Source organism: Aedes aegypti, chromosome 2 (genome assembly GCF_002204515.2).
Source record: "Aedes aegypti strain LVP_AGWG chromosome 2, AaegL5.0 Primary Assembly, whole genome shotgun sequence".
Lineage (NCBI taxonomy): Eukaryota > Metazoa > Arthropoda > Insecta > Diptera > Culicidae > Aedes > Aedes aegypti.
Genome location: NC_035108.1, coordinates 147202543 through 147228525, shown reverse-complemented (window position 1 = coordinate 147228525; position 25983 = coordinate 147202543). Strand labels below are relative to the sequence as shown.

The following is a 25983-nucleotide window of genomic DNA, read 5'->3' as shown; positions in this document are numbered from 1 at the left end:
AAAAGGTTCCAACGACTAGAGCGGGAATCGCACCCGCCTAATAGCATTCACAATACGAATAAACGACTGATGTCGATAACCGCATGGTCAAGATGCTGTTTGAAACAAACAAATCTTTGTTGGTTTTGTTAACTACGGTATTAGATGGTTTTCGATGACCACATTGGGCGTGGCCGGCGCCGTGATCCTATAACATTTCCCCGAATACCATTACCCCGAAAACCATCACCCCGAAAGTCAATACCCGAATGGTCAAGTACCCCGAAAACCAATACCCCGAAAACCATTACCCCGAATAGTCCGTTGCCCCGAATACCATTTCCTCGAATGGACCATAATTCCGAATTTTCTTGGCACGAAAAATTGAAGATCCGACAAATGAATCCCATGTAACTATTTCATAGAATTTTGATTTTCATTTGAATTCATGTTCTTCATGTTATCAAAGATTTATTATTCTTTTAATCAACAGCTATTCTTCATGAGCCAAGTGAGAACCCAAAATTTATTCACAGGCATGTACTTGATTTTGTGAGAATGATTGTGTTCACAGCAATAAATCATTTTTCGAACTGATGATAATGCTGACATGTTAATATTAGAGACCTTTCCCGCCCTCTTTCAAAAGCGTTATATTATTCGGTAATGCATAATTATATTTTTATATTGCTGGAGGCAATGCGAATTCAACATATTCTAAAATGTCATTAGACTATGGTTTGAAAAATGTCAGATGAAAATGTTAACTGATATTAAATTGACCACTATTTCAAAAGTACATCGCTAAAGAACAGCCTATAATAAAAGAAGAAAAAATCACTGTTGAAAGCGTCAATAATTATGATGCCAACAATCACTTTGCTAGTGCAACTTCCGAAAGAATAGCCGATAACTAAAAGAAGGACAAATCTCTTGTTGGAAATTGTAATACTGACAAGATGTAATACAGACAAGTAATGCAGGGGCTTATTTTCATTTATTTTTTGAAGTCACTGTCAACTTTGAATTTTGCTCAAGACAATTTTGTCAGTCGATTTTTTTTACCGCTATCGCTCAAACTTCAACTCAAACGGTACAACTCGAAAGAACAGCCTATAACTCAATGAAGAGAAAATCATTGATTAAAATTTTTACACTGCCATTATACAACCTCGAAAGAACAGCCGATGATTGAAAGAATAAAAAATCACTAATAGGAATAGTAGTAGTTACTAAGCCGAAAACTTTCAGGCTCAAATTCGCGAGCTTCCTTGAAGAATTTCTTGAAGTGCATCACTGATTTTCAGGGAAGTGTCGTATTAGGGGAACTGGTTTTCGGGGTAATTTACCATTCGGGGTAATGGTTTTCGGGGTAATGTGTCATTCGGGGTAACGTTGCATTCGGGGTAATGGTTTTCGGGGTACTGGTTTTCGGGGAGATGGTTTTCGGGGTAATGGTATTCGGGGAAGTGTTATAGGACCGGCGCCGTAACTGACTTTTAAACTTTGAACTCTGGATTTAAGAATAACATTGATGATCGTACAATTCGTAGTTAGGGAAAGTGTACCAGTTATGGCCATAATGGTTCCCTATTTGGCCATACCGGAAATTTTGATAACTTCCACATTTTCAATCTTTTTGAATGTTTAAACATCAAGATATATCTTAAATCTTACTAATACAACACACAAAATCTTTCAAAATGTGAAAACATTCAAGTAATCCCGTATGGCGAAATAGGGAACCACTACGTCCATAACTGGTACATCTACCCTAGTTGCTACTCCGTGATTGACCAGAATAATCGAAGTTGCACATGGTATCAAAAGATGTAGCTTGAGAGTAGCTTTCCATCTTCAGCGTACATTTTCGAGAATTCCAAACATTAAAAAGTTAATAACGGCGCCGGCCACGTCCTTACGGTCATCGGGGATGGAAAGAAATGTTAGTGTGACATCCATTGTTACTAGAAAACGAGATCACTTCTGCATCTCCATGGTTGTCATGGGAATGGGTTTTGTTAGTGGGGAGGATCATAGCTGCATGATCAGGATTCACCTTGGAAAGTGATGCGATTCATGCAACATCAGTTCGAAAATTCACCTATCAGTACTCTAAAGACAACGTGAACATACGAAAAGTCGACACTTGTAGCGTCGAACCATTCAAATGTTATTTTTTATAAGGGTGAAAAACTGGAGAAAGGAAAGGTATGGGGTTTTTAGTGTGAGTGTACAAGAGTTTATGTCGACAATTACAGTGACGAACTGTTCATATTTTGATAAATCAATTCATTTAATTAACATTCCCAACGTTTTCATGATAAAAATACGTTCCATAACATTTTGTACATCTACATCAATAAAAATGGAATGGTGTTTGTATGTCACGAAATGGCTTTAGAACGGGTCATCGGGTTTGCATAATTATTTCACACTTGCATTCGTCCAGGACTCCGACGTGTTCCTGCGTAGAAAAAAGTTTTGGAAAGTCTCCGAACCGGAAAACCTGGAGAAAACTAATCTGACACTTATTTAGTTTTCAAATTGTACAACAAATTAATTTAAAAATAGTATTTCCTTAGTTATTTAACAAAAACTGGATGGATGGATTTTCTACGGAAAGTGTCAGCTAACGGAAATATTTGAGCTGAAACTAGGTTATTTAGTACTATACCATTTAATCTCACTAGGATTTGTATCCTTTGACAAATATCTGTATTTCGACCTCAACTGTAAAGCCGTTTTCAGTGTCGAATCTAGTACAGGATACTGAAGATGGCCGTACAGTCAGAGTACGTGTATATGTCAAAGGTGCTTATTCTGCGCGACGTATGAGTCGAGAAGTGTCACTTTCACCTCAAGTAACGTAAGGCGATTAATGCTAACCAAATTAGAGTGAGTCGACAATTGTCACCTCACACGCCCCGCTGAATAAGCACAAAAGGATACAAACTTTGGTGGAATTAAATCAGGACGGACCCCAGGGGGTTCGAGTGACAAGTTCTCCCGCGAAGCCATTGAGAATAAGAGGTCTATTTTGAAAATCGAGCAGATTCATGTGACTCATCTGTAGTCACTGTCGATCAAAGTAACCATGCATATTTCAGATGTTACCCGCCGACTCCCATGGACCGATGCACGACTTCACTAATTTGACGTTTGAGCGGTGTCGTATTCACTAGTTCCCATTAGTGATCCTTTATAGAGAGATAAGCGGAAGTAAAATGGAATTATTTGGCAACAGACCAGCAGTGCTGATTTTGCTCGGCGTCGAGAATAATATTGTAACACGGACATGGCTTCCTTATTGCTAAAAAGTGTATTTTGTTTCGTTATAGATCTTTGAGCTACATATCCAAACTAATAAACAGCCGAAAAAATCAACAATTAATAATCGCATTGACAAAAAATTTAAAAAAGAAAAATATTTCATTTTTTTGCTTCATGCAAAATTACTTTTACCGAAATAATTTCGAAATAACGTCAAATAATGAACCCGTGCATAGGTCCATAATAATCTAGTCACATAGTGTGACAAATGTCGAGGAACTCGAGTGACAGAGCCGTGTCGAGTGAATTTTTTGGTCGACAGTGACTCCAGTCGAGTCAGTTTTATCGACTCAACTTATAGCATAGACCCCTAAGTGTCGTTTATCTCGAATAATAAATATGAGGAATTTGATCCTACACGGGAAAAAATTCTGTGGTAAAAATAACTATTTTAGCTGACTACGCCCATTCTTGAAACTACCATGGAAATTCAGACCAATTTACTATGTTTACGGTACACCCCACCGCATTACTGGTACATTTGACAGAAATAATTTACAACAATCTGATTCCGACTACAGACATGGTAAAATCAAGCGCATTTCTGGTCTGCTGAAAATTGCCGGTGCTAGCGCTTAAGTTAACCCCCTAAAATGGTAGTTTTTACCGCACAATTTTTTTGCGTGTAGTATACTGCTTCGCGTTAGAAAATGGGTTAACCAACGTGCGAAGTTTGATTTTTGACCAACTTCGTCGCGTCGCAACTCGATTCTCAATAGTGCGCATAATGCACACGGCGGAGGGCATAGATGCGCACTATAGCAAAGTGCCTCGCGACGCGGCGAAGTTGGTCAAAAGTCGAACTTCGCACGCTGATTCAAACATCAATAGCATAGATAATTACCATTTGATCACTCATTCTGCAGTGATTATGATCTAGAGTGCGATGTCGCATCACTGCTGTTGGTTGTCAAATCAAAGTGATATTGATAGCTCGCAAGTGATATTGATAGTTTTAAAACATCAACCATCAGCTGATATGATTGATATTTAGCAACTCTGCATTTTTTTTTCTGTAAAATTTTCGCTCAATATCTGTCAGATTGCTTATGCGTAGATTTCCGCGAGGATTGCTAATGGATATCTGACAAGGTTTCGTAAGATTTCCTTGGGAAATTTATGACAAATTCTCCCAACAGCAGATAGTTGGCTTCTTAGAAACTCATTAGCAAGGTTCTTGAAATATTCAAGGTAGAACCTCCAGATCTGATAATTTCTGGTTTGATTCTTAGGAGATAGCTTAGCGAAATCCTCAATGAACTACTGGAAATTTTTTTTACGAATTTCTAGTAGGATTTGGAATGTTGGGGAAGGAACCTTATTTTTGAAGCTTTTGATTAACAGAGTTAAGTAACGTTAACTCTGAACTGGAATTTGAAAGTTACTTTATTTGAGGGGATCAAACGCCGAGTGGTGTAAGAAACAGTTTGGTTCTGTTTTGAGTTGAGGAATTAACTTTCAAGATTTATATAAGATTTCAACTAAATAATCTGGATTTTCTAGATAATCGAAGTAAATCAATAGAATCTCAGGATAGTATTCCGTAAGATTTTTTAAAGAAATTTCTCGCAAAACATTGGACAGAATCTGTATAGAAATTTGTGTAGGAATGATTGGAGAAATTATTGAAAAAATGCTGTAGTATAAACTGGTGTGAAAACTTAAATAAACTTTTGAAGACTGCATGGGATTTTTTTGAAAAACATTTTGAGAATGTTTGGTTAAACTGCAGAAATGAAATGCTGGAAAAATTTCTAGAAAAAAAAATTGTACGAAGAACCTCTTAAGGAAATTTGGATTTTTAGGAGGAAACGTGGAAGAATTCTTGAGGGAACCCACAAAGTAATGCCTGAGGAAATTACTGGAGTTAGTAGTTTTGGAGTTGTCAATAACTTTATGGAGCAAACTCTGGAGAAATTCTTCTGAGCATCCTCTGAAAAATCGCTGGAAGAGTTTATATGAGAATTGGTAGAGAAAACTCTAGAAGAACTTCTGGAGAGATCCCTGAAAGTATTCTATATATATATATATATATATAAAAAAAAACATTTAATTGATTCATTCAGAAAAGCCAAAGAAGATTGCTCCATTTGTTGTTGTAACTATCAAAGAAGTTTCTTGAAGTTACAGTTAGTTTCCCAGGATTTTCACTATAGATTGTCAATCGTTATTCTCGCGAGTCGTCACGCATTACTAGGCATGAGAATACCATGAAAAATCTTATCGTCTTTCATCCCCCATAAGAATAATTACGAAGTTTATCGAGTTTGTGTGTATATTGAATAGATGATAAAAAGTTTATTTTATTTCTCTAGCTTTCTACTGATCATGTTTTTTTTTGTTGAATCATGTGTAGGACAATCCTTTGACTGTACCCAGATGTTTTTGTACGTAGGACATGTCCTACCTGTCCCATTTCTATCGTCTTCTGAGCTTTCCCTATTTCCGCTAAGTGTTCCTTGAATTTAACATCGAGACATCGTCTTCGCTGATGGATAGAGTGGACCGTGTGGACCTTGGTAACTTGGGAAAAATACTAGTGGTAACTTGGGAAGAATACTAATGGTAACCTTTCGGCATATGTAAATTCTTATCGGAATCCTAAGCGAGATCCTGGGAATTCTAGACGGGACCATGTTGATTTGTAGCAAGTTGCTTCAGAGTCCAGCGTATTCCTGTAGTTTCCTTACGAGTACCTGAAGATTCTTATTGGGTTCTTGATGTTTCATAGTAGGATCCTGTGAATTACCGTTGATTTCAAAAAATAGGATTATAACATATATCAAGCTGAATTTCTGAAAAAAATAATTAAAACTAATTTCAAATAAAAATTATAAGAAGCTTTTTTGTGTATTTGTAAAACCCAGAGCATTTTTTTTTTGTAAATTCGTCTTTACAGTCAGTGTTGCATTTGAACGCGTTCAGTTTGCGTTCTAGTTCAAACATTGAGCAGTTCAAAAATTTGAACCCGTGCGAGCTGAAAATTGAACATGTAATGAAAACTGTCGTCATGGTAGATACACGACATATGTCAATGTGGAAGCTTTGCAAAGATGTTAGGAAACATTTATGGTTCCATATGTTTGTAATGACATGTATTCAATATGTTCTGATGCAGCTTTTTCCTGGGTTCAACTTCATTGTGCATTTCAAAGAGCATGTGCAGAATCTTGCACGAGTGTTCAATGCTTACTAGGTTCTCGCGCAAAATTAGAACGCGTTCAGTTCACTTTTGGCTCGCGTTCAGTTTAAAATGCATCACTGTTTACATTGTTTTTTTTTTTCATATTATTACACAGTTTTAAAGAAATTAGAGTGTCCATTTGTCCGGGTATTCCTGAATAGCGGGAAATCCCGGGAATTACAAATGACCGGGAAAAATACTGGAAACACCCGGAAATTTGAAGAACTCACCGGGAAAATATGTAATGTACACCGTGTCCAGTATATTCTCATACAAATTCAAGATAACATTACTTTGCGCTTGTCTAACTGACATCATTGGTGATAATATTTTTTGGAAGTGGTTATAATTCTGATTCACTACAGGAAATATTTTGGAAATATTTCAATTATAAACTTATTTTATCAACTTAAAAATTAACGAAAAATATTTCCAGCGGCACGCTCATAGGCAGAGCCCAATTTCAATCTGCAGTTATCGCATATATATTTATCAAATTTTATCAATATTTATCTATTCAAAACGCAATATGATTAACTTAAAGTTTCTGAAACTTTTTTGTGAATGCTCTGATTTTCACTTTGTAAACCAGACCAATATGAACAAAAATTCATTTTAAGTGCAAAACACGACTTCAGCTTCATTTCATCACTTATCATAGCAATTATTTTTTTCTTATTCATAAAACAAGCTATTCAACGTTAGTATAATACTACCAGACTACAATGAAATACTACACGCAAAAAAATTGTGCGGTAAAAACTACCATTTTAGGGGGTTAACTTAAGCGCTCGCACCGGCAATTTTCAGCAGACCAGATATGCACTTGATTTTACCATGTCTGTAGTTGGAATCAGATTGTTGTAAATTATTTCTGTAAAATGTACCATCAATGCGGGGGGTGTACCGTAAACATAGTAAATTGGTCTGAATTTCCATGGTAGTTTTAAGAATGGGCGTAGTCAGCTAAAATAGTTATTTTTACCACAGAATTTTTTCCCGTGTACAACATTGGATTATCCTACATTCAGTTAAGTTATACCAAAGAAAAGAAAAAGTGTATGAGAATATATTGGACACGGTGTATTTCAAATATAAGTGCATACACAGAGCCGTAGCGTGGCCTCGTGGCGCTCTTGGCGAACCTTCATTTTAGCGCCCCTTAGTCAATGCTCATCAAAACATTTAATCAAAATTTCTTAGAAAATTGAAACTAGTTTGAGTGATTACTGCAATTTTCATGAAAAGCATCAAAAATATCATAAATAGTTAAAATATTTTCTAAATTATTGACTGAACGATATGTACATTATTTTTAAATGAAAATTGTCTGAGTACTTTTGAATGAAATCTAGAATATGGTTTGAAAAAATCCGATGAAATTTACAGTTCACAAAGCTAGGAAAAAAAACTACAGAATCTACAAGTTTCGAACAAAATATAGAAATACAAAATTTTAAACAAATTCTCCTAAACATCGCTGAAGCATATCATTTTTTGCCCTACAAAACTGGAAAGAATTTAAGAGCTCATGCCTGAAATAGAATTCGAAAGCCATTGCAACTCTTTACAAAATTGAAAATGTTTTGCAAAGACTGACTTCATAATTGTGATTGTCAAATAGATTGGATAGGATGGTTTAGATTCTTCGTAAATTGAAATAAATTTATTGTTTTCAGGAAATTCATAGAGAAGTCTAAGAAAATTATCTAAGATTTGAAGGGAATTTTTTTTTTTAGAAATTTCGCGTAGATTTAGTCAAGATATTCTTAATTTTTATTGCAAAATAATGAAGTCAGGGGTCTCAAATTTTGACATAAATCAATAAAAAATATCTTCAAATATTTCAAAGAGTTGTCAATTAATGTTAATGGAATTGCTATTACCATTGAAATTGAAAGCTTGTATACAGTAAGATTTCAAAAGTTTTATTTTTCAAGAGTTTTATAATTGAATTTAACTTCATGGTGGAAGAAAAGGTTCATCAATGATCTATCAAAAGTAATTCCACAATATATATTTTTTTACGGCATTTGAAAAAAAAAAATCAAATGAATAAGGAAAATCGTAACCAGGCAAACTTTTTGAAAGGTGTTTAAATCTACAATGCTAAAGAGGTCTAAATAATTACAATCAACCTTTCTACTACATTTTTTTTGAGAACCAAACGAGTATCAGCTAGTGTAGAACATTTTTTAGGTTATTATAATGTATTACAGATTGTAAAATTATGCCTGCTGTGAGAATTATCGGCAAGGTTCAGAAATTTTAAATTTAAAAAAGGTCAGAGATATTTGAAAAAAATCCACAACGTTCTGTCAGAAACATACCTAGAATTATGTGAAAGCCCGATCAAGATGAAGCGAGAGTTTCGCTTAGAATCCCGTCCTCGGTTTTGCGAAAATCTTGCCCAATTTGCTGTTGAAGTTTTGCCTAGTGTTTCGTGTATCCCACTCAAACTAATGTTAGATTCATGTTCAATATTGTATGAAAAATTGTTTTAGGATCCAGCTTGGGATGCAGTGAGATTGTGTTCTATGACTTTAGTCATTATGCTGCAATCCTTACCACGGCTTAGTAGAATTTCAATATGGCCTGTCAACTTCTTAAAGAGTCATAGGTGGGAAAGTATTTCTTGTAATTTTAATACATTAATCGAGTAATCGAAACATACAGTCTAACTTCCCAGCATATACAAAATCTTTATTTCATCTCATTAACAAACTAAATTTATGTATAACTTGTGGTCCCGACAAACTTCGTCTTGCCATCAAGTAGGCTGTAGAAAAATGCTGTGGTTCGTCCCATACAAAACGACAGTTCCGTTCACTCTCGTTTTTCCGACTTTCCCGGTGCATATCCTGGGATTTTTATACACACAAACACATCGGAACCCGTGACAAACAAAACGGAGAAAGAATCATTCAGATCCGCTGATCCGTTCGTATGTCATTTCGTGACATACAAACACCATTCCATTTTTATTTATATAGAAGAAGAAGAAGATAAAAGGCAGATAGATAGATAGATAGATTATTTGGACTTCAAACTTAAAAAATACAAGGCATGTTTGATATTTTCTTTATAATGCCTAAGAATTCTTTTGAGATTGTTATTAATAAGAAACCCTAATTTAATATTTTAATTTACTAAAATTTTACCAAGTGATTTACACATTTTGGCGCCCCCTTTAGGCTGGCGCCCTTGGCGGGTGCCAACCTGGCCAACCGCACGCTACGGCGCATCGATTTATTACAACTTGAAGTACTACACTAGAAAACTTTGACAGGAAGTGCACGGCTAACTTTTGGTAAGCTTGTAAAGCTAGTAAACGATTTCTATTCCAAATCATGTGAAAATCGTTGGTTTCCTGTAAAGTTGATCTGTAGTTTTATTTCAACAATTGTACCGATTTCTCGTGAAATACTTTTTTTAGATTACACTGCGGAACACGATTTTGTCTCAAACATCAAAATACCGCTATTTACTTAATTAGGGATTGCTGAATCCAGTGCCAAAAATATCACAGCACGTCTAGTTATTGAGATAGGGTGCAGAACTACTTGGGCACTTCCATGATTCACTTTGGAATGGGGTTTTTTTCTCTGCCGAATTGTCTGAAACTTTGCAATAAGGAGCACTTCACTATGACGCATATTGTGGCCGAATATGAGCATTGTAGCTTTCAAAAAACCCCACTGCCGAAGTGAATCAAAAGTGCCAAGAATTCGATCCGGCTCCCTATTGGCTGTTGAAAATGCAAAATTTTACACTCAAAAAAATCCAAACGTCATCGCTACGTGAAAAATCACGTAGATCATTCCAAATTAATTTTACCTCCACTTCATCTGACTAAGATAAAGATGACTAAACTATTCATAACCAGTCTTCAAAGATCATCATTGCTGCACAGATATTTTGAAAAGCATGCTTTGAAAATATCAATGCTTCGCGTAGGATTCACGCCTTTTCAATTCAATTGCTCCTGTGCTCACTTGATCAAAAATAATGCATCATTGATTCAAATCATTTCACCGCAAACTGCATACTCTAGACCTCGGATTGCCAGCCTTGGTAAGCATAAAAACTACCCCTTTCAAAAATGCGGTATTCAACGAGCTTTCAATTGGAACTTCTTGAAACCTATTTCAAACCTATCTAAAGGGCAATGTAAACAGTATAGTAAATAAATAAAAGTGTTGTAGTCTAATGTACTTACCATGGGTATAAACTTATAATTTATATGAGTAATATCATTCGTTTAAAGATTAACTCTTTCTACGAAAAATAAAAAAAGAGTCTGATGTAAAGGTCAGTTATATTTTCGTTAGTTAAGGTCATTTATGTCGTCAGTATTCTGCTAGTACTGCAGTTATTAGCTTATCATCACTTAACTCAGCAATATATTTCCTATTGGCAAGAGACAATTTATAATGGGAATTTGCTCGCTGGGGGTCCATTACATGGAATGACTCGTTGGTTGGATGTTCGGTGGTTGAAAAAAAAATCCAACTTAAAAGCACTCGAATGCCAAGAAAAGATGTCAAACTGATTTGACGTCTGAGTACCGGCGCATTGAAGCAATGTCATATATAACAGGTCCGGCTCTTAGTATGTGTTTGCTTGTATTAGTCACGAAAAAGATGTAAACAAACGATCAGCTGATGGTGACGACAGGGCTGCGAAAAATTTTGTTCGCAGTTTCCTCAACGTGACGTCATCTTCGGCTGCTTCGTGAACTTTCGGCTCGCCGAAGTTGGCATTGCACAACTACCACTTCAAAACTGATGTTATCACAAATACTGATTTGATGTTCGCCCGCACCTCTTAATACCCCACATCGGCATTGAAGTGTCCCTATATAGAACAAATGTGTATGTACGCACATATTTCGTAAGGATTTGCGCTCCAGATGCGTTAGTCTGGAACATTTTCACCAGCTGTTAGTCGCTCCAACTAACTGGTCGGATTTGCTAAATGGAAGGCAGTCGTGTTCCAACCAGCGAATCCCCGCTGTGTATGTTTAAAAACATTGCAGATCAGACTGTCAATAATTTTAATTGCTTTGGTTTGGCACCCAGTCTTATGAAATCAGAAGAAATACATTGCGCCGATTCATCCACTGGATAGGTACTGACAAGAACTTTTTGACCTTGCAATGAAAAGAAAACATTCTTGGTTGCTAAGCCTACCAACAATGTTTGTTATCATCCTGCAGCCTAGTGCGCTAAGTCGAAGGAGCCACAAATGATTCAAATAAATGATGCAGTATTTTCACCGAAATTATTGGAGCAAATCAAAGCCTTGTTGGATTGTAAAATAAGGATCGTGCATTCTCTTTCTCTTTGTTTTATACATTAAAGCAACGAAATGCAAAGGCAATTTGGAAGACTGTTCATAACCACCAAATAGTGACTCGGTAATGTTTACTGAGGATACCTATCGCACTTACGTGGAATTCACGTAGGTGCCTAAGTTCATTTTGGCATCTGCATAGTGTACGTACATTCGATGTTGAGCTCAAATCCTAAGATGGCGCCCGCTTGATTTTTGAAGAACTTCAGAAGCTGCTGCTGCTTTAAACACTGTGTAAGATTGATTTCAAGGTAAATATGCTTCGAATACCGAAGAATCCCTGCATTACTTTATATTTTATACCTGATTTATAACTTCTATCAATTATAGCACGGGAAGGCTTCAACAAGACAGACCAAATCCACAAAATTGGGGAAACAGGATTCAAAATGCTCAGATTTGTGGTATGCAAGTTCAATATGACATTCGGTAAAATAGGAAGACACCGATTTCGAACATAGAATGTAAATCAAGAATAGTGAGAAAGAGAGATGCATGCGTAAAAGAGAAAGGTATAAAGAAAAGGGAAGATAGAAGTGTAATGATAAACATGAGAAATAAATCTGGTCAGAAATCATTTGGTACTCAACCGAACAACTTGTGTTTTAAAAACCCCTTGGAGAACCAATTGATAGTTCCCTGACTTAAAACCCTGTTCACGATATTTTACAGTGGCGACGAGGATGGGATTCCGGAGGTTGCTGTGCTGCTGTTGGGCTGTTGCTGCTGGGAGTCGGTTGCGTTCTCGGGCTGAAAAGCTTTCAGTATGTTGCAAACCACTACTGAGCCTTATTTGCCTGGTACCATACCATTTGCTCAATACCAAGAGCAGTTAGAATGGCTGTTTTTGCATAACAATATCAAGGAAGACTAGTACAAAACTTCGTTCTTGGCGGTATGTGGCCGTGAAGTTTTTACCCAATTAAAGCTTTTATTCCCGGGTAAAGATTTTAAAGACTTGACCTACAAGCAAATGACTGAGGAGTTGACAAAGCGTTTCGATAAAAAGGAGTCAGATGTCATACATAGCTATAAATTTTGGACTCGTCGCCAAGGACAATACGAAAAAGCAATCGATTTTGTCCTTGCTGTAGGGTCGTACCCTCGGTTGAATCCTAAATATAAATAAAGCTGTTTTAGTTCAGTGTAGGATGATGGATGGTAGAGAGGAGAGAAGGGAAGAAGATCAGTGTCAGCAAGGGAAGTTGGATGTAGCGGTTGTTGAGCAAAATATAGACTGTGTATAGAATTCGTGAGAAACGTGAAAGTGTACTTCTACGAGTAATCCGAACCCCACAAAGTGGCGACGAAGATAGAGGATTGAAGGTAAGAAATGGATTTCCGAAAAATAGTGTTTTGAGATTATCATTATACCATTGTGTTCCGCTGGCAAAGAGGTGGAAGATGGCGTCAAATTTTCTTGGCTCATACTTTCATTTTACTGACGGGCAATAGTATGTGTGTAATGCCGATTTTCTGAAGTCGAAGGGGTGTATGAGAAAATGTTGACCTGTTGAAAATGTTCGGATGAAATAAAATAAACAGGGGAGCAGTTGATGATAGTCTTTGAGATGGATGCTAACAAAACATTGACTTATATGCTACAAATGGGGAGTGATAAGAAGAAGCGTTATTTTCTAGAGTGTACCTGTTGAGGTAACAGGAGGGGATCAAAAAGGAAATTTGGTCCCGGGTCACAGTGAAGTTGTTTGTACCTGTAAGTGTACAGGAGGTGAATGTCTATTCACGGGTACTGTTGTGAAATATGAATGTACCTGTTGGCATAGCAGGGGGGGAGTGTGCGATATGCTCCCGGGTATAATTTACAAATGAGTATGTGTACCTGGTCAATGGACAGGAGGTGAAATATAATTTCACGGGTTCGGTTGCAAATGTATTCTAAAAGTTAATTAGTTGAAGTATACGAATCAAATAAAATATGATTTTCTCGTGTTTTGCTTTATTATTTTATATGACGAATTGAGATAAACAAATATGACAATAAACATATTCAAATGCAAGCTCGTGAAACGGTTGGTTTAGAATTTCGAAATTGTGTTATAATTGCAGATGGAAGACTCCCGGCCACTCCCACAATTTCGTTGCAAAGAAATTGAAAAGCAAAAGCTTTTCAAGGAGTGGAAGACCTGGAAAGGAGCTCTTGAGTGCTACTTTGATGCTTATGGAATTTGTGACCAAAAGCAGAGAAGAGCGAAGTTACTACATCTAGGCGGTCCACAACTGCAACGGGTGTTCCACAATTTGCCGGACAGAGAAAACTTCCCATTGGTTTCTCTTGAGAGGCAGTGGTATGATGTGGCGGTCAATGCATTAGATGCATTCTTCCAGCCGTATCGCCAAGACTGTTTGGAGAGGTACAAGTTGCGGCAGATAAAGCAGAAGGAAGGAGAACGGTTCGCCGATTTCATTCTACGTTTGAGACAACAGATTTCCGATTGCGGCTTTGACAAATATCCGGAAGAAGTTAAAGAGGTGTTGAGTGAAATATTCCTTATCGATACTATCATCGAAGGGTGCCAGTCTGAAGAACTGCGGCGTAGGATACTACAGCAAGATAGGTGCTTGGCGGAGATTGAGTCGTTAGGTGTGACGTTGGAAGGGATAGATCATCAGGTGAAAGGTTTTAACAGGAGGAACGAACAAGCAGGTTTTGGACAGCAGGTTTTGAGAATTGGAAACGAATCGGGTTCACTTCAGAAGAAGTTTCGCTATCAGTCTACGGGATTCAAGGGAAAGTTTAGTGGAAAGGACGGATATACTTGCTATAACTGTGGTCGCCGTGATCATATTTCTACTTCCGAAACCTGTCCAGCAAAAGGAAAAGTTTGTCATGCCTGTAAACGAGTTGGTCACTTCGAGTCGAGCTGTCGATCCCGAAAGAGGAAGCAGCCACCGCTGACGAAAAACGTGAGAGCTGTAGAGGAGTCCGCCCCTGAGCTAGCTGTCCAGGAGGCTGAATCATCGAAAACCTACTATACATTCCATTCCGGCAACGAATCCAACGTAGTGCCATGTGTGGTTGGCGGAATTCAGTTGGATCTACTAGTTGACTCTGGATCTGATGTGAATCTTGTTCCTGCCAATGTGTGGGAGAACCTCAAGCAGGCTTGTATTGTAGTACACCAGTGCGTGAAAGGCAGCAGTAAAATTCTCAAAGGCTATGCAAACGATAATCCTCTGCCGATACTTGGAACTTTCGTGGCTGATGTTAAAGTTGGGCATAAGGCTGTTCGGGCGGAGTTTTTCGTCATCAAAGGTGGACAAAGGAGCATTTTGGGAGACCAAACGGCCAAGCAACTGGGGATCCTTCAAGTAGGGCTGCAAGTCAACAGTATCGCACATCAGGTCGAACCTTTTCCAAAGATTAAAGACGTGCAGGTACACATCCATACAGATCCGGAAGTTAAGCCTGTTTTTCAACCGGTTCGACGCGTCCCAATTCCACTCGAGGCTGCAGTGGACAAGAAGTTGAATCAACTGTTAGCAACGGATATTATTGAAGTCAAGCACGGCCCTGCCACTTGGGTTTCCCCTCTGGTCGTAGTGGGAAAAAGCAATGGAGAGCCGAGAATTTGCCTTGATCTGCGGCGAGTGAACAAAGCGGTTCTTCGTGAACGTCATCCGATGCCTGTGGTGGATGAGTACATGGCCAGATTAGGTGAAGGTAAGATTTGGAGCAAGTTGGACATCAAGGACGCATTCCTTCAGGTAGGTCGTTAGAGATGACTAAATAAAGCAATTGCAACTATCTATGATGTGTTTGTCAGGTTGAATTAGCTCCCGCGTCAAGAGATGTCACCACATTTATCACGAACAAGGGGTTTTTTCGGTTTAAAAGACTTCCTTTTGGATTGGTCTGTGCTCCGGAACTGTTCCAAAAGGTCATGGACCAGATATTAGCGGGTTGCACTGGAACATATTGGTATCTAGATGATGTAGTAGTTGAAGGAAAGGATCTACAAGAACACGACGAAAGGCTTAATGAAGTATTGAAACGTTTTAACGATCCGTCAGTCCAACTCAACTGGGAGAAATGCGTATTTCGTGCAAAGAAAATTGATTTTGTGGGTTATACTATTTCAGCTGAAGGTATATATCCATTGAGTTCAAAGATTGAAACAATACTGTCCTTCCGTCAACCTGATTCTGAATCGGAGGTCCGCAGTTTCTTGGGATTGGCAAATTATTTAAACAAATTCATTCCTGATTTGGCTACTCTCGATGAACCTCTGCGACAGTTAACAAGAAAGGGCTGTGCGTTTGTTTGGACTGAGCAACATCAACAATCTTTTGAACAAATCAAAGCTGCAATGGCCAATGCCGGGTCATTAGGATTCTTCAACACTGAAGACCGCACTGCAGTCATGGCTGATGCTAGTCCAACGGGGCTAGGGGCCCTGCTCCTTCAAACAGATAGGTCAGGATGTAGTCGAGTCGTCAGTTGTGCCTCAAAATCTTTAACAGAGACGGAGAAAAAGTACTGCCAAACCGAGAAGGAAGCCTTGGCTATCGTATGGAGCGTTGAGCGTTTTTACACCTATTTGTACGGAAATGAATTCGATATTTTGACTGATTGCAAGGCCTTGGAGTTCTTGTTCACCGTGCGCTGGAGACCTTGTGCTAGAATCGAACGTTGGGTATTGAGGCTTCAAGCATTCGACTACAGAGTTATCTACATACCTGGCGAGAAAAACGTAGCAGATGTTTTATCTCGGCTGGCGACACTCAAACCGATCCCATTTGATCCATCAGAAGAAATTGCGATCAGACAAGTTGCTCTGTATGCAGCAACAACAGCTGCATTAGACTGGAAGGAAATAGTTAAAGAGTCACGAGAAGATCCGGAGATTTGCCAAATTCTAGAGTGTCTGGATCAAGATAAGGTCGATGAGATTCCGTTGGCTTATCGTATAGTTGCCAACGAACTATGTCGTTGTGATGATGTCCTTTTGAGAACTGACAGAATTGTTGTACCTGCTGTGCTGCGTCACCGTGTGTTGTGTGTTGCCCACGAAGGACATATCGGTATGCGAATGATGAAGGCTCATTTGCGTTGTGCTGTTTGGTGGCCTAAAATGGATTCAGCGGTAGAGGATTTTGTGAAGAAATGCCGCTCATGTGCTTTGGTTGCTGCTCCGGATCCACCTGTACCGATGATTCGTAAGGAGATGCCTTATGGGCCCTGGGAAGAAGTTGCGGTAGATTTTTTAGGTCCATTACCAGAGGGACAGACACTGTTCGTTGTTGTGGATTTTTACAGTCGCTTCATAGAAATTTGTGAGATGACACAGATTACAGCAAACGACACTATTTTACAGCTGTCTAAGATTTTTTGCCGTTACGGGGTGCCCATAACTTTACGCGCAGATAACGGTCCTCAGTTGAGTACTTCTTGTGAAGAGTTCAGCACCTTTTGTGAAGAGATGGGGATTCGTCTGGTGAATACCATTCCATACTGGCCGCAGCAAAATGGCGAAGTGGAGCGACAGAATCGATCCATTTTGAAACGACTAAAGATTGCTCAGGAGTTAGGTCAAGACTGGAGAAGAGTTCTGGATCAATACATCTTGTCCTACCATTCTACTCCTCATCCTACAACAGGACGGTGTCCTTTTGACCTAATGTTTGGAAGGCGAATTCGCAGCAAACTACCGCAAATACCACGTGAGGTTTCAGCCGATGAAGGAGTCAGTGATCGCGATCGAGAACAAAAAGAAAAGGGGAAGGTTTACGCTGATCAAAAACGACGAGCTTGTCAAAGCAACATTGAGGTGGGCGATAAGGTATTGGTTAAAAGATTTCGCAAAGAGAATAAGCTTAGCACAAATTTCTCACCAGAAGAGCATTCTGTTGTTCGAAGACGGGGAGCGGATGTGACCATAAAATCGTTGGAAACTGGTAAGGAATGTCGCCGTAACATCTCACATCTCAAAAAGTTGTCAGATGTGACTTCAACTTGCGAGAGCAGCAATGATGCAGTGCCTTCAAACGAAGAAGCAGAACACAGTCTAGCTGCTGGAAATGAGGATATTCAAGTTTCAACTGAGGCTAGGGAACTAATCGATCGAAGATTACATTTGCAACGAAATAGGAAAGAGCCTGCTAGCACAGACAAACAGACGTCACACTCTTATCGTTGTCCATCGACTTCCTTTTTAACGGTCGATTCAAATATATGTCAGGTGGCCAATCCGCCACCCATAGCGTTCGCATCGTTTTTGTACGTGTGTGACGTTTACACACTACCGCCATCTGTTGGCCCGTCGGCCAAACACACCGATTTTAGCATTGGGCGTACATGTCCTCGTGACTATGGTTTTGATCGAGATTTGTTCTAAGTGTTACGTCTGTTTGTCTGTGCTGCTAGGTTTTTGGACTACCTGCCACACTAAAATAAGTTAAGGGGGGGTTGTAGGGTCGTACCCTCGGTTGAATCCTAAATATAAATAAAGCTGTTTTAGTTCAGTGTAGGATGATGGATGGTAGAGAGGAGAGAAGGGAAGAAGATCAGTGTCAGCAAGGGAAGTTGGATGTAGCGGTTGTTGAGCAAAATATAGACTGTGTATAGAATTCGTGAGAAACGTGAAAGTGTACTTCTACGAGTAATCCGAACCCCACACTTGCCGTCAAGCAATTGGCCGAAGAGTGCGATTTTGGTGGTTTTAAAGAGAGAGCTATTCGCGATGTATTAGTAATCGGTGTTTTGGATCGGCAGTTGCATAAGCGATTATTTGATGAAGACGATCTCACTGCTTCCAAAGCTGAGCGTATCATCGTCAATCAGGAGATCTCTAGTGACAGGACGCGTTATTTGAAGGAAGACGATGACAAAAGGACCAGTACCCGAGGTAACGTCATTGCAAGACTTGGTGCTAGTGTAGATCGTTCTCGCGTTAGATTTGAACGTAGAAGTCGAAGCAGGAGTAGGAGTTACAGCAGAGATAGATCGTTTTCTAGAGGAGGCCGGAGAAACCGCAGGTTTGAAGAGCGTCGCGAGAACAATGGTGGGAAACCATCATTTTTATGCTCGTTTTGTAAAAGACGCGGGCATACTAGAAAGTTTTGTCACAAGCTGAACCAAAAGAGCCCAAGCAAGGAAAGAAGCAGTGTTAACCGTATTCAGTCGCCTAAATCCTCAAAAGCTTCTACATCCGCGTTATTTAAGAGATTAAAGACGGATTTACATGACACAGATACAGAATCGGAAGATGAATCCCCTTGCATGATGATTTCGGCGGTTAAGAAGATTAGCGAACCGTGTTATGTTGAAGTTTTAGCGGACAGAAAGAGGCTAACAATGGAAATTGATTGCGGCTCTGCAGAGAGCGTCATTTCGGAAAATTTGTTTTTGAGAAATTTCAGTACCCGTTCCTTGAAACCTTGCAACAAAAAGTTAGTAGTTATAGATGGAATGCGTTTGGCGATTTTAGGAAAAGTTTTCGTCCCAATACAGGTAGGAGACATCAGCAGAGAACTTTCTCTGGTAGTACTCCGGTGCGACAACGAGTTTGTACCATTGATGGGTCGTACGTGGCTGGACGTTTTTTATCAGGGATGGAGAAATACTTTTGCTAGACCTTCGACACCATCAGGGAGGATTAATGCTTTGACGGAAAAGGAAACGGTTGACGACATTAAGAGTTTCCCTCGGTGGCAGGATGATTTGGGCGCACAAGCGTCAACTGAAAGTGCAGCCTGATTCATACCACAAAAGGGATCACAAAGTAGTTTTTCGAGGAGAGAGTTTGATGGGTGCAGTTGATGCAGCGCATCGGCCGCACGCAGATTGTTTACAGCAGCAGGAAGGTGATGAAGAAGAAAATGTAGAAGATAATAATAGAAAAAGAAGAAGAGAAGAAGATGAATTTTCAGAATCAAGTTCGTCGTTCTACGGTTACCCTGCCGATTCGTCTATATTTCAAGAACAAGATTTAGAAGGTTTAAGTTTTGAAGATGAAAATTTAGAGATTCAACAGAATCCTATCAGAAGAAGTGAAAGAAGATCGAAGAAGAAAAGGAAGAAAGATTTTGTTTATTATTAGATAAGCTATCGGAAATGCTAAGATTGATGAATTTTAGTTGAACAACTGTTTGGATAATTGTATATACAAATGTTTAGTAATTTCTTAAAGGGATGAGGAGTTGTGGTATGCAAGTTCAATATGACATTCGGTAAAATAGGAAGACACCGGTTTCGAACATAAAATGTAAATCAAGAATAGTGAGAAAGAGAGATGCATGCGTAAAAGAGAAAGGTATAAAGAAAAGGGAAGATAGAAGTGTAATGATAAACAGGAGAAATAAATCTGGTCAGAAATCATTTGGTACTCAACCGAACAACTTGTGTTTTAAAAACCCCTTGGAGAACCAATTGATAGTTCCCTGACTTAAAACCCTGTTCACGATATTTTACAAGATTGACAATAAAAATATCACAATCTTTTAAGTTTGTTTACATTTTCCAATTGGGAATTAGTTTTCTTCCAAAGCCTATTCCCAAGTAATAATGATAGCTGAATAACAGCTTATTCAGCTAAAATGCGGTTTATACAGCCTCTTTTTAGCTGAATAAACTGTTATTCAGCTACCAATGTTACTTGGGTTAGAAATAAGATTGGTCTTTATTACAGTTAGTACATCTAGGTCCTATTGAAACGCTTCGTAAAGGCTACCGGAAAATCCACGTAGCTCTTACGTTTAGCGACGGTGGAATGGACGAACTTCCAAAGTTCATGCGTTCATTCTGGGCTACCTATGATTTACGTAAGAGCTACGTGAAAAGTGCGATGGAAAAAAATCACGTATGTTCTCACGTAACAATGACGTTTGGATTATTTTGAGTGTACTATTTCAGCCACCTTGCATGCAAGTTTGCTAGCTTGTAAGACAATTTCTTCGCTTAATTTGCCACAGAATTCAAACTTTATGTGTATAACAATATTTATCAGCAAAGTTCATAATACTATCCACGCTTAAAAGCTTTTTTTGGTGTTTTAGAAAAGTATTGTATTTTGCCATATAAGAGAAACGAAGAGTTTTGTATGGAGACTGCAAGCATGTTGAAAAAATCGACTTAATATTGTTTTTATCGAGAAATTTCAATCAAATTATATCTGAAGTCAAATTATAGTTGAAGTCCTGTTTTGTTTGCTTGCTGGGTTAAACCACAAAAAAGTTCAATTAATCATACTTAAAATTTCATGTAAACATCCATTAAACTAGTGTTTTATACAACTTCGGCTACCTGTAGCTAAAAATTGTGACGTGCTGGAACATTTCTGAGAACCGCATTCGATTCAGCGATCCCAAATCTACTAGAGACACATAATTTAATTGAGACAAGCAAAAATGTAGTTTTTGTTACGCTGTGTTACTGACAGCAAACTAAAAAAAAATAACTTATAGCACATTACCAACATCTTTGAAACATTTCTAGAATGGTTATTGGGGATTTCTGGCAAGGTACATGATAGATTTACTGGATTTACATTTAGGTCCATGGCAAATTTTTAATGGGACCTTTGCGACGGGAATCGAGGCGATAATTGACCAGTTTCTTGAAAGTTATTTGAAAGATCACTGAAAAGGTAATTAGTCGATTCTTATAAGGGATGGTACACAAATTATGTCATGCTAAATTTCAACTTTTTCGACCGCCTTTGTCACGGTTTTTGTATGAGTCCTCCGGAAATTTTGTAAGCGTGACATGGTTTGGCTTGTCACGTTTTAAATTTCTTAGGTATGCGAAAAAAAAAAATCCGAGAATTAGAAAACTGATTTTAAATGGACTCTCTGAAAAATGTTCAGTTCTTGAATAAAGGTTACTTATGCGATTATTGATTCTACATGGTCCATACATGCAGATAGTGTGCAATTAACTTATACAAACTCATTGAAGACATTTAAGCGATATGAAGTATGTGGAACCTAGGTCACAATTAACATTACAGGGCTAAAGATTCATAGCATAGTCCAACCCTACGGAAATCGGCTGCGAAATGGTCCGTTCCGTATTCTCGATATTATATGATTCCATAAGGATGGTCTAACAGCACTATAATAATGTTTTTAAAAGCAATAATTAAAAAAAATGAAAATTTTGTTTGAGTTACTGGGACACAAGGGTAGAATCAAGTGGTTAACGCCTGAGTGCTTAAGAAAGCCCAAGCAAGACGATTCGTTTTCGGGGCGCCGTTTGCTGTTCGCGCTGTGTGCGTGTGAAAAGATATTCGTGTTCAGTCGAGGATGGATTACCAACTGGTGAGCTCGTTTCATGCTAACACATTTTTTCATGAGAGCGTTACTTTTATGTAATATTCAATCAAACTTTGTATGGTTCGTCACTACAAGTGTCGGCATTATGCCTGTTTTATACAATTCTAATATACATATAAAATTTTTGACATTACTTAAAATATTTTTTTAATTGTTCGACATTATGAATGTTGACGTATTTTTTTTAACATCTACCAAAGAATTTTCTTCTTGAGACAAAAATGCACAGCTAGCTTTAAGTATAAGTCGTATTTTTCCTCCATATCCATGGATCGCATGACCGACCACAGGTGACTCCCAGATCTTTTCCTCCTCCACTAATAAACACCCTTCCCGTGGTGATTGTGGAGATGCAGAGGTATTCTCTGTCTCTAGAACCAACAATCATTACACTCTAACATTCCTTCCCCATCCCAACTGACTGTAAGGACTTGGCCGGCGCCGTTATTGATCAATAATATTAGATCTGCTGAAATTGCACTCCGAGAGTAAGCGGAAACTCGTATCCCTTATTAATTTGGATCGCAATGCAATTATTACCTGTTCCGATCAATCACGGAGTAGCAACCATTGACATGTACAGTCAGTCTATGCTATGCTATGCACAAGATCCTGCCCGTTTCCCAGGAGATCAAGTCTATCGAGTCCACCAAAAAATAGCTCATAGAATACCAATACAAGTCAATATCAATATCAATTCAATTTTTCTCATTTAAGAATTTATTAATATAAAGAAGCAGACGTTCTTTCAGAAATTATCAAACATATATTATTCTAACACATTCATTTCATAAAAAAAAGACAAACAAGACATGACCAAAACCAAAAAAAACTCAACACCTAATATTCATCATCACCGTAATCTTCACCCTCAGCGGCCCTATCACAACTGACTTCAATATAGTCCTGCTCCAGCGCGGCCAAATCCTCCCGCGCTTCGCTGAATTCGCCTTCCTCCATGCCCTCGCCGACGTACCAATGGACAAACGCGCGCTTCCTGTACATGAGATCGAACTTGTAATTCATGCGTTCCCAAGCTCCGGCAATGGCCGTCGAATTGGACAGCAGGCAAACGGCCCTCTTGGGTTTGGCCAGGTCACCTCCCGGTAGGATGTCCGGCGATTGCTGATTAACGCCTATTTTGAATCCCGTCGGACACCAATCGACGAATATGATGTTCCGTTTGTTTTTGATGGCCGTGATCGCGTTGTTGATATCGTTGGGAACGACGTCTCCCCGATAGAGCAAACAGCACGCCATATACTTGCCACTTCTGGGATCGCACTTAACCATCGTGTTCTGGGGGCTGAATGCCGCGTTGGTTATCTCGGCTACGGAGGAGAGTTCGTGTTGGGCTTTTGAGGCTGATAAAAGAGGAGCATACGACACCAGAGGGAAATGTACCCTAGGATAGGGAACCAAATTAGTTTGGAACTCGTTCAAATCCACGTTCATCGTTCCCTTGAAGCGCAGCGAGGCGGTCACGGATGATACAATTTGAGCGACCAGTCCGTTCAAATGCCGATAGTCCGGTCTACCAATTTGAAGGTTTTTGGAGCATATCTCGTACGTGGCTTCATTGTCCATCATGAAGCAACAATCGGAAGATTCCATGGAGGTATGCGTGGTCAGCACAGTGTTGTAAGGCTCGACGACGGATGTTGAAATCATAGGAGCAGGATATACGGAGAATTCCAGCTTTGATATTTTGCCAAAGTCCATAGCAATTTGATGCATCAGCAAGGACGAAAATCCTGACCCGGTGCCTCCACCGAACGAACGGTAGATCAAGAATCCCTGCAGTCCATCGCATTGCTCCGCAAGCTTTTGTATAGCATTCGTAACAGGTTCGAGGTTCTGACGACCAACTGTGTAGTGTCCTCGAGCGTAGTTATTGGCCGCGTCCTCTTTACCACTGATCATGTACAGTGGGTGATAGAGGTCTCGATAGGGTCCCTTTTTGATGTCGTCTATCACCGATTCTTCCAGATCTAGAAACATATTGCGTGGCACGACCCGACCCGATCGGGTGTCGTGGAAAAACGTGTGCATAGTGTCGTCAGCTTGGGCCCGCGAGCCAATCTTGCCGTCGGCCCCGACGCCATGCTCAAGCGCGAACAATGGCCAGCAGGCGTTCCCAATCTGGCAACCGGCCTGCCCGATGTGGATAGATATGACCTCGCGCTGCGGAAGAACCACAAATTATGTCATGTAAACCATATGAAGTGGCATTACATTGTATCGCTTTCTAATCTTTAGATCATTTATTTTCAGAATTTAGTGCAGTGGTCTAACAAGGGAAGGTCACGATGGTGTTACACGGGGTTTTCAACCGGAGTATTTTTGTTAGATTCTACATGTCGAAAGATGAAAAACCCCAAAGCCTTTCGGGTGATGGACCAGTGGTGTAGTCAAGAGGGGCGCTGAAAGGGGCAATTTTGCACGTATACTATATTATCGAGCTAATTGGAAATTTGACAAAAATATTTTTTTAGTATCTATTGTGAAGGTAGAGAACAGAATTGACATTAGTGTATGTTTAAAATGTATTTTCCATGACATTGGCGTAACTAACATGTAATATGGACACCAAAACAAATTTGGTTTTATTATAATAGTATACCAATACTAAACCCATCCCGATTGCGCCTATGGCATGTAAAATACATTTTAAACATACATTAGTGTCAATTCTGTTCTCTACCATCACAATAGACACCAAAAAAATATTTTTGTCAAATTTCCAATTAGCTTAATAATATAGTATACGTACAAAATTTCCCCTTTCAGAGCCCCTCCTGGCTACACCACTGGTCCATCACCCGAAAGGCTTTGGAGTTTTTCATATTTCGACATGTAGAATCTAACAAAAATAGTCCGGTTGAAAACCCCGTGTAACACCATCGTGACCTTCCCTTGTAAGCATGTTTGTCATGACTGTGCATTCACTTTGTATGTGATATGTTCTATTTAGAAAAATGCTTTTAAATCAAATCAAACTGCAGCTACTATACTTACCATTGTTCTGTATCACAATTATATGCTTGTTGCATTTGAAAATAGAATTTTGAGTTTTCAGTAATCACAACAAAAATGTCAGACATTCAATTATTTTCCCTACTTAACATAGCCTGTACTACAAGGGGTCAAATATATGACCCAAATTGGATTGAAGGACAAACATCTGTTTGACAATGGAAAGGTACTTTTCATGTTGTACTGATTGTTGGGTTCTCAGTCCCAGAAATATTTTGCACCGTGTACTGTTGGCTGGGGCGTAAAATATTTACTCTAAAAGGTTTGCACATTAGACTGATTCGGTATTGGGTAGGCCTATATATAAGAATTAATGAAATTTAACCCTTTCTTTCCCACAGCTTTGTTCGACAATTTAACTGTCAAAATGGCGTTACTAAAAAAAGTGCTTGAACAAAAGTTGTTGCAAATAAGCTAAATTATTCAAAATCACTTAAAAAGAATTGATTGTTTTTCAATAGTTTGACCCGTAGGTCACTTATTTCGATGTTTGATGAGACAAATGAGCGCATAAATTTATTCCAATCATTATTGAGCTCATCGTACCAATGCGGTTTAGCTAGCGTTCGACGAAAATCGGCGGATCACCTGTGCTACCATGGGAAAGAGAGGGTTAAACTAAGTATTAGTGCCGTTCAAAATATCGTTTTTACTTCATACCGCTCATTCGATTCTAGATCGAATTCGGAGTGTCCTCCCAAAAATTGAGCTCATTTAGCATAGCATAGCATAGCATAGCATAGACTGACTGTACATGTCAATGGTTGCTACTCCGTGATTGATCGGAACTGGTAAGAATT

The 25983-nt window shown here is 38.9% G+C and overlaps 1 protein-coding gene across 1 annotated transcript; it reads right to left on the bottom strand.

Annotated features, from left to right (window-relative positions):
* Positions 1-22864: 22864 nt before the first annotated feature.
* Positions 22865-25402, bottom strand: LOC110676106 (tubulin alpha-8 chain-like). The gene is made up of 2 exons (XM_021842647.1): positions 25166-25402; positions 22865-24331 (listed from the first exon to the last, which is right to left on the bottom strand). The coding sequence occupies exons 1-2, from the start codon at positions 25166-25168 to the stop codon at positions 22988-22990; spliced, it is 1347 nt and encodes a 448-aa protein (XP_021698339.1). The 5' UTR covers positions 25169-25402; the 3' UTR covers positions 22865-22987.
* Between the last annotated feature and the right edge of the window lie 581 nt (positions 25403-25983).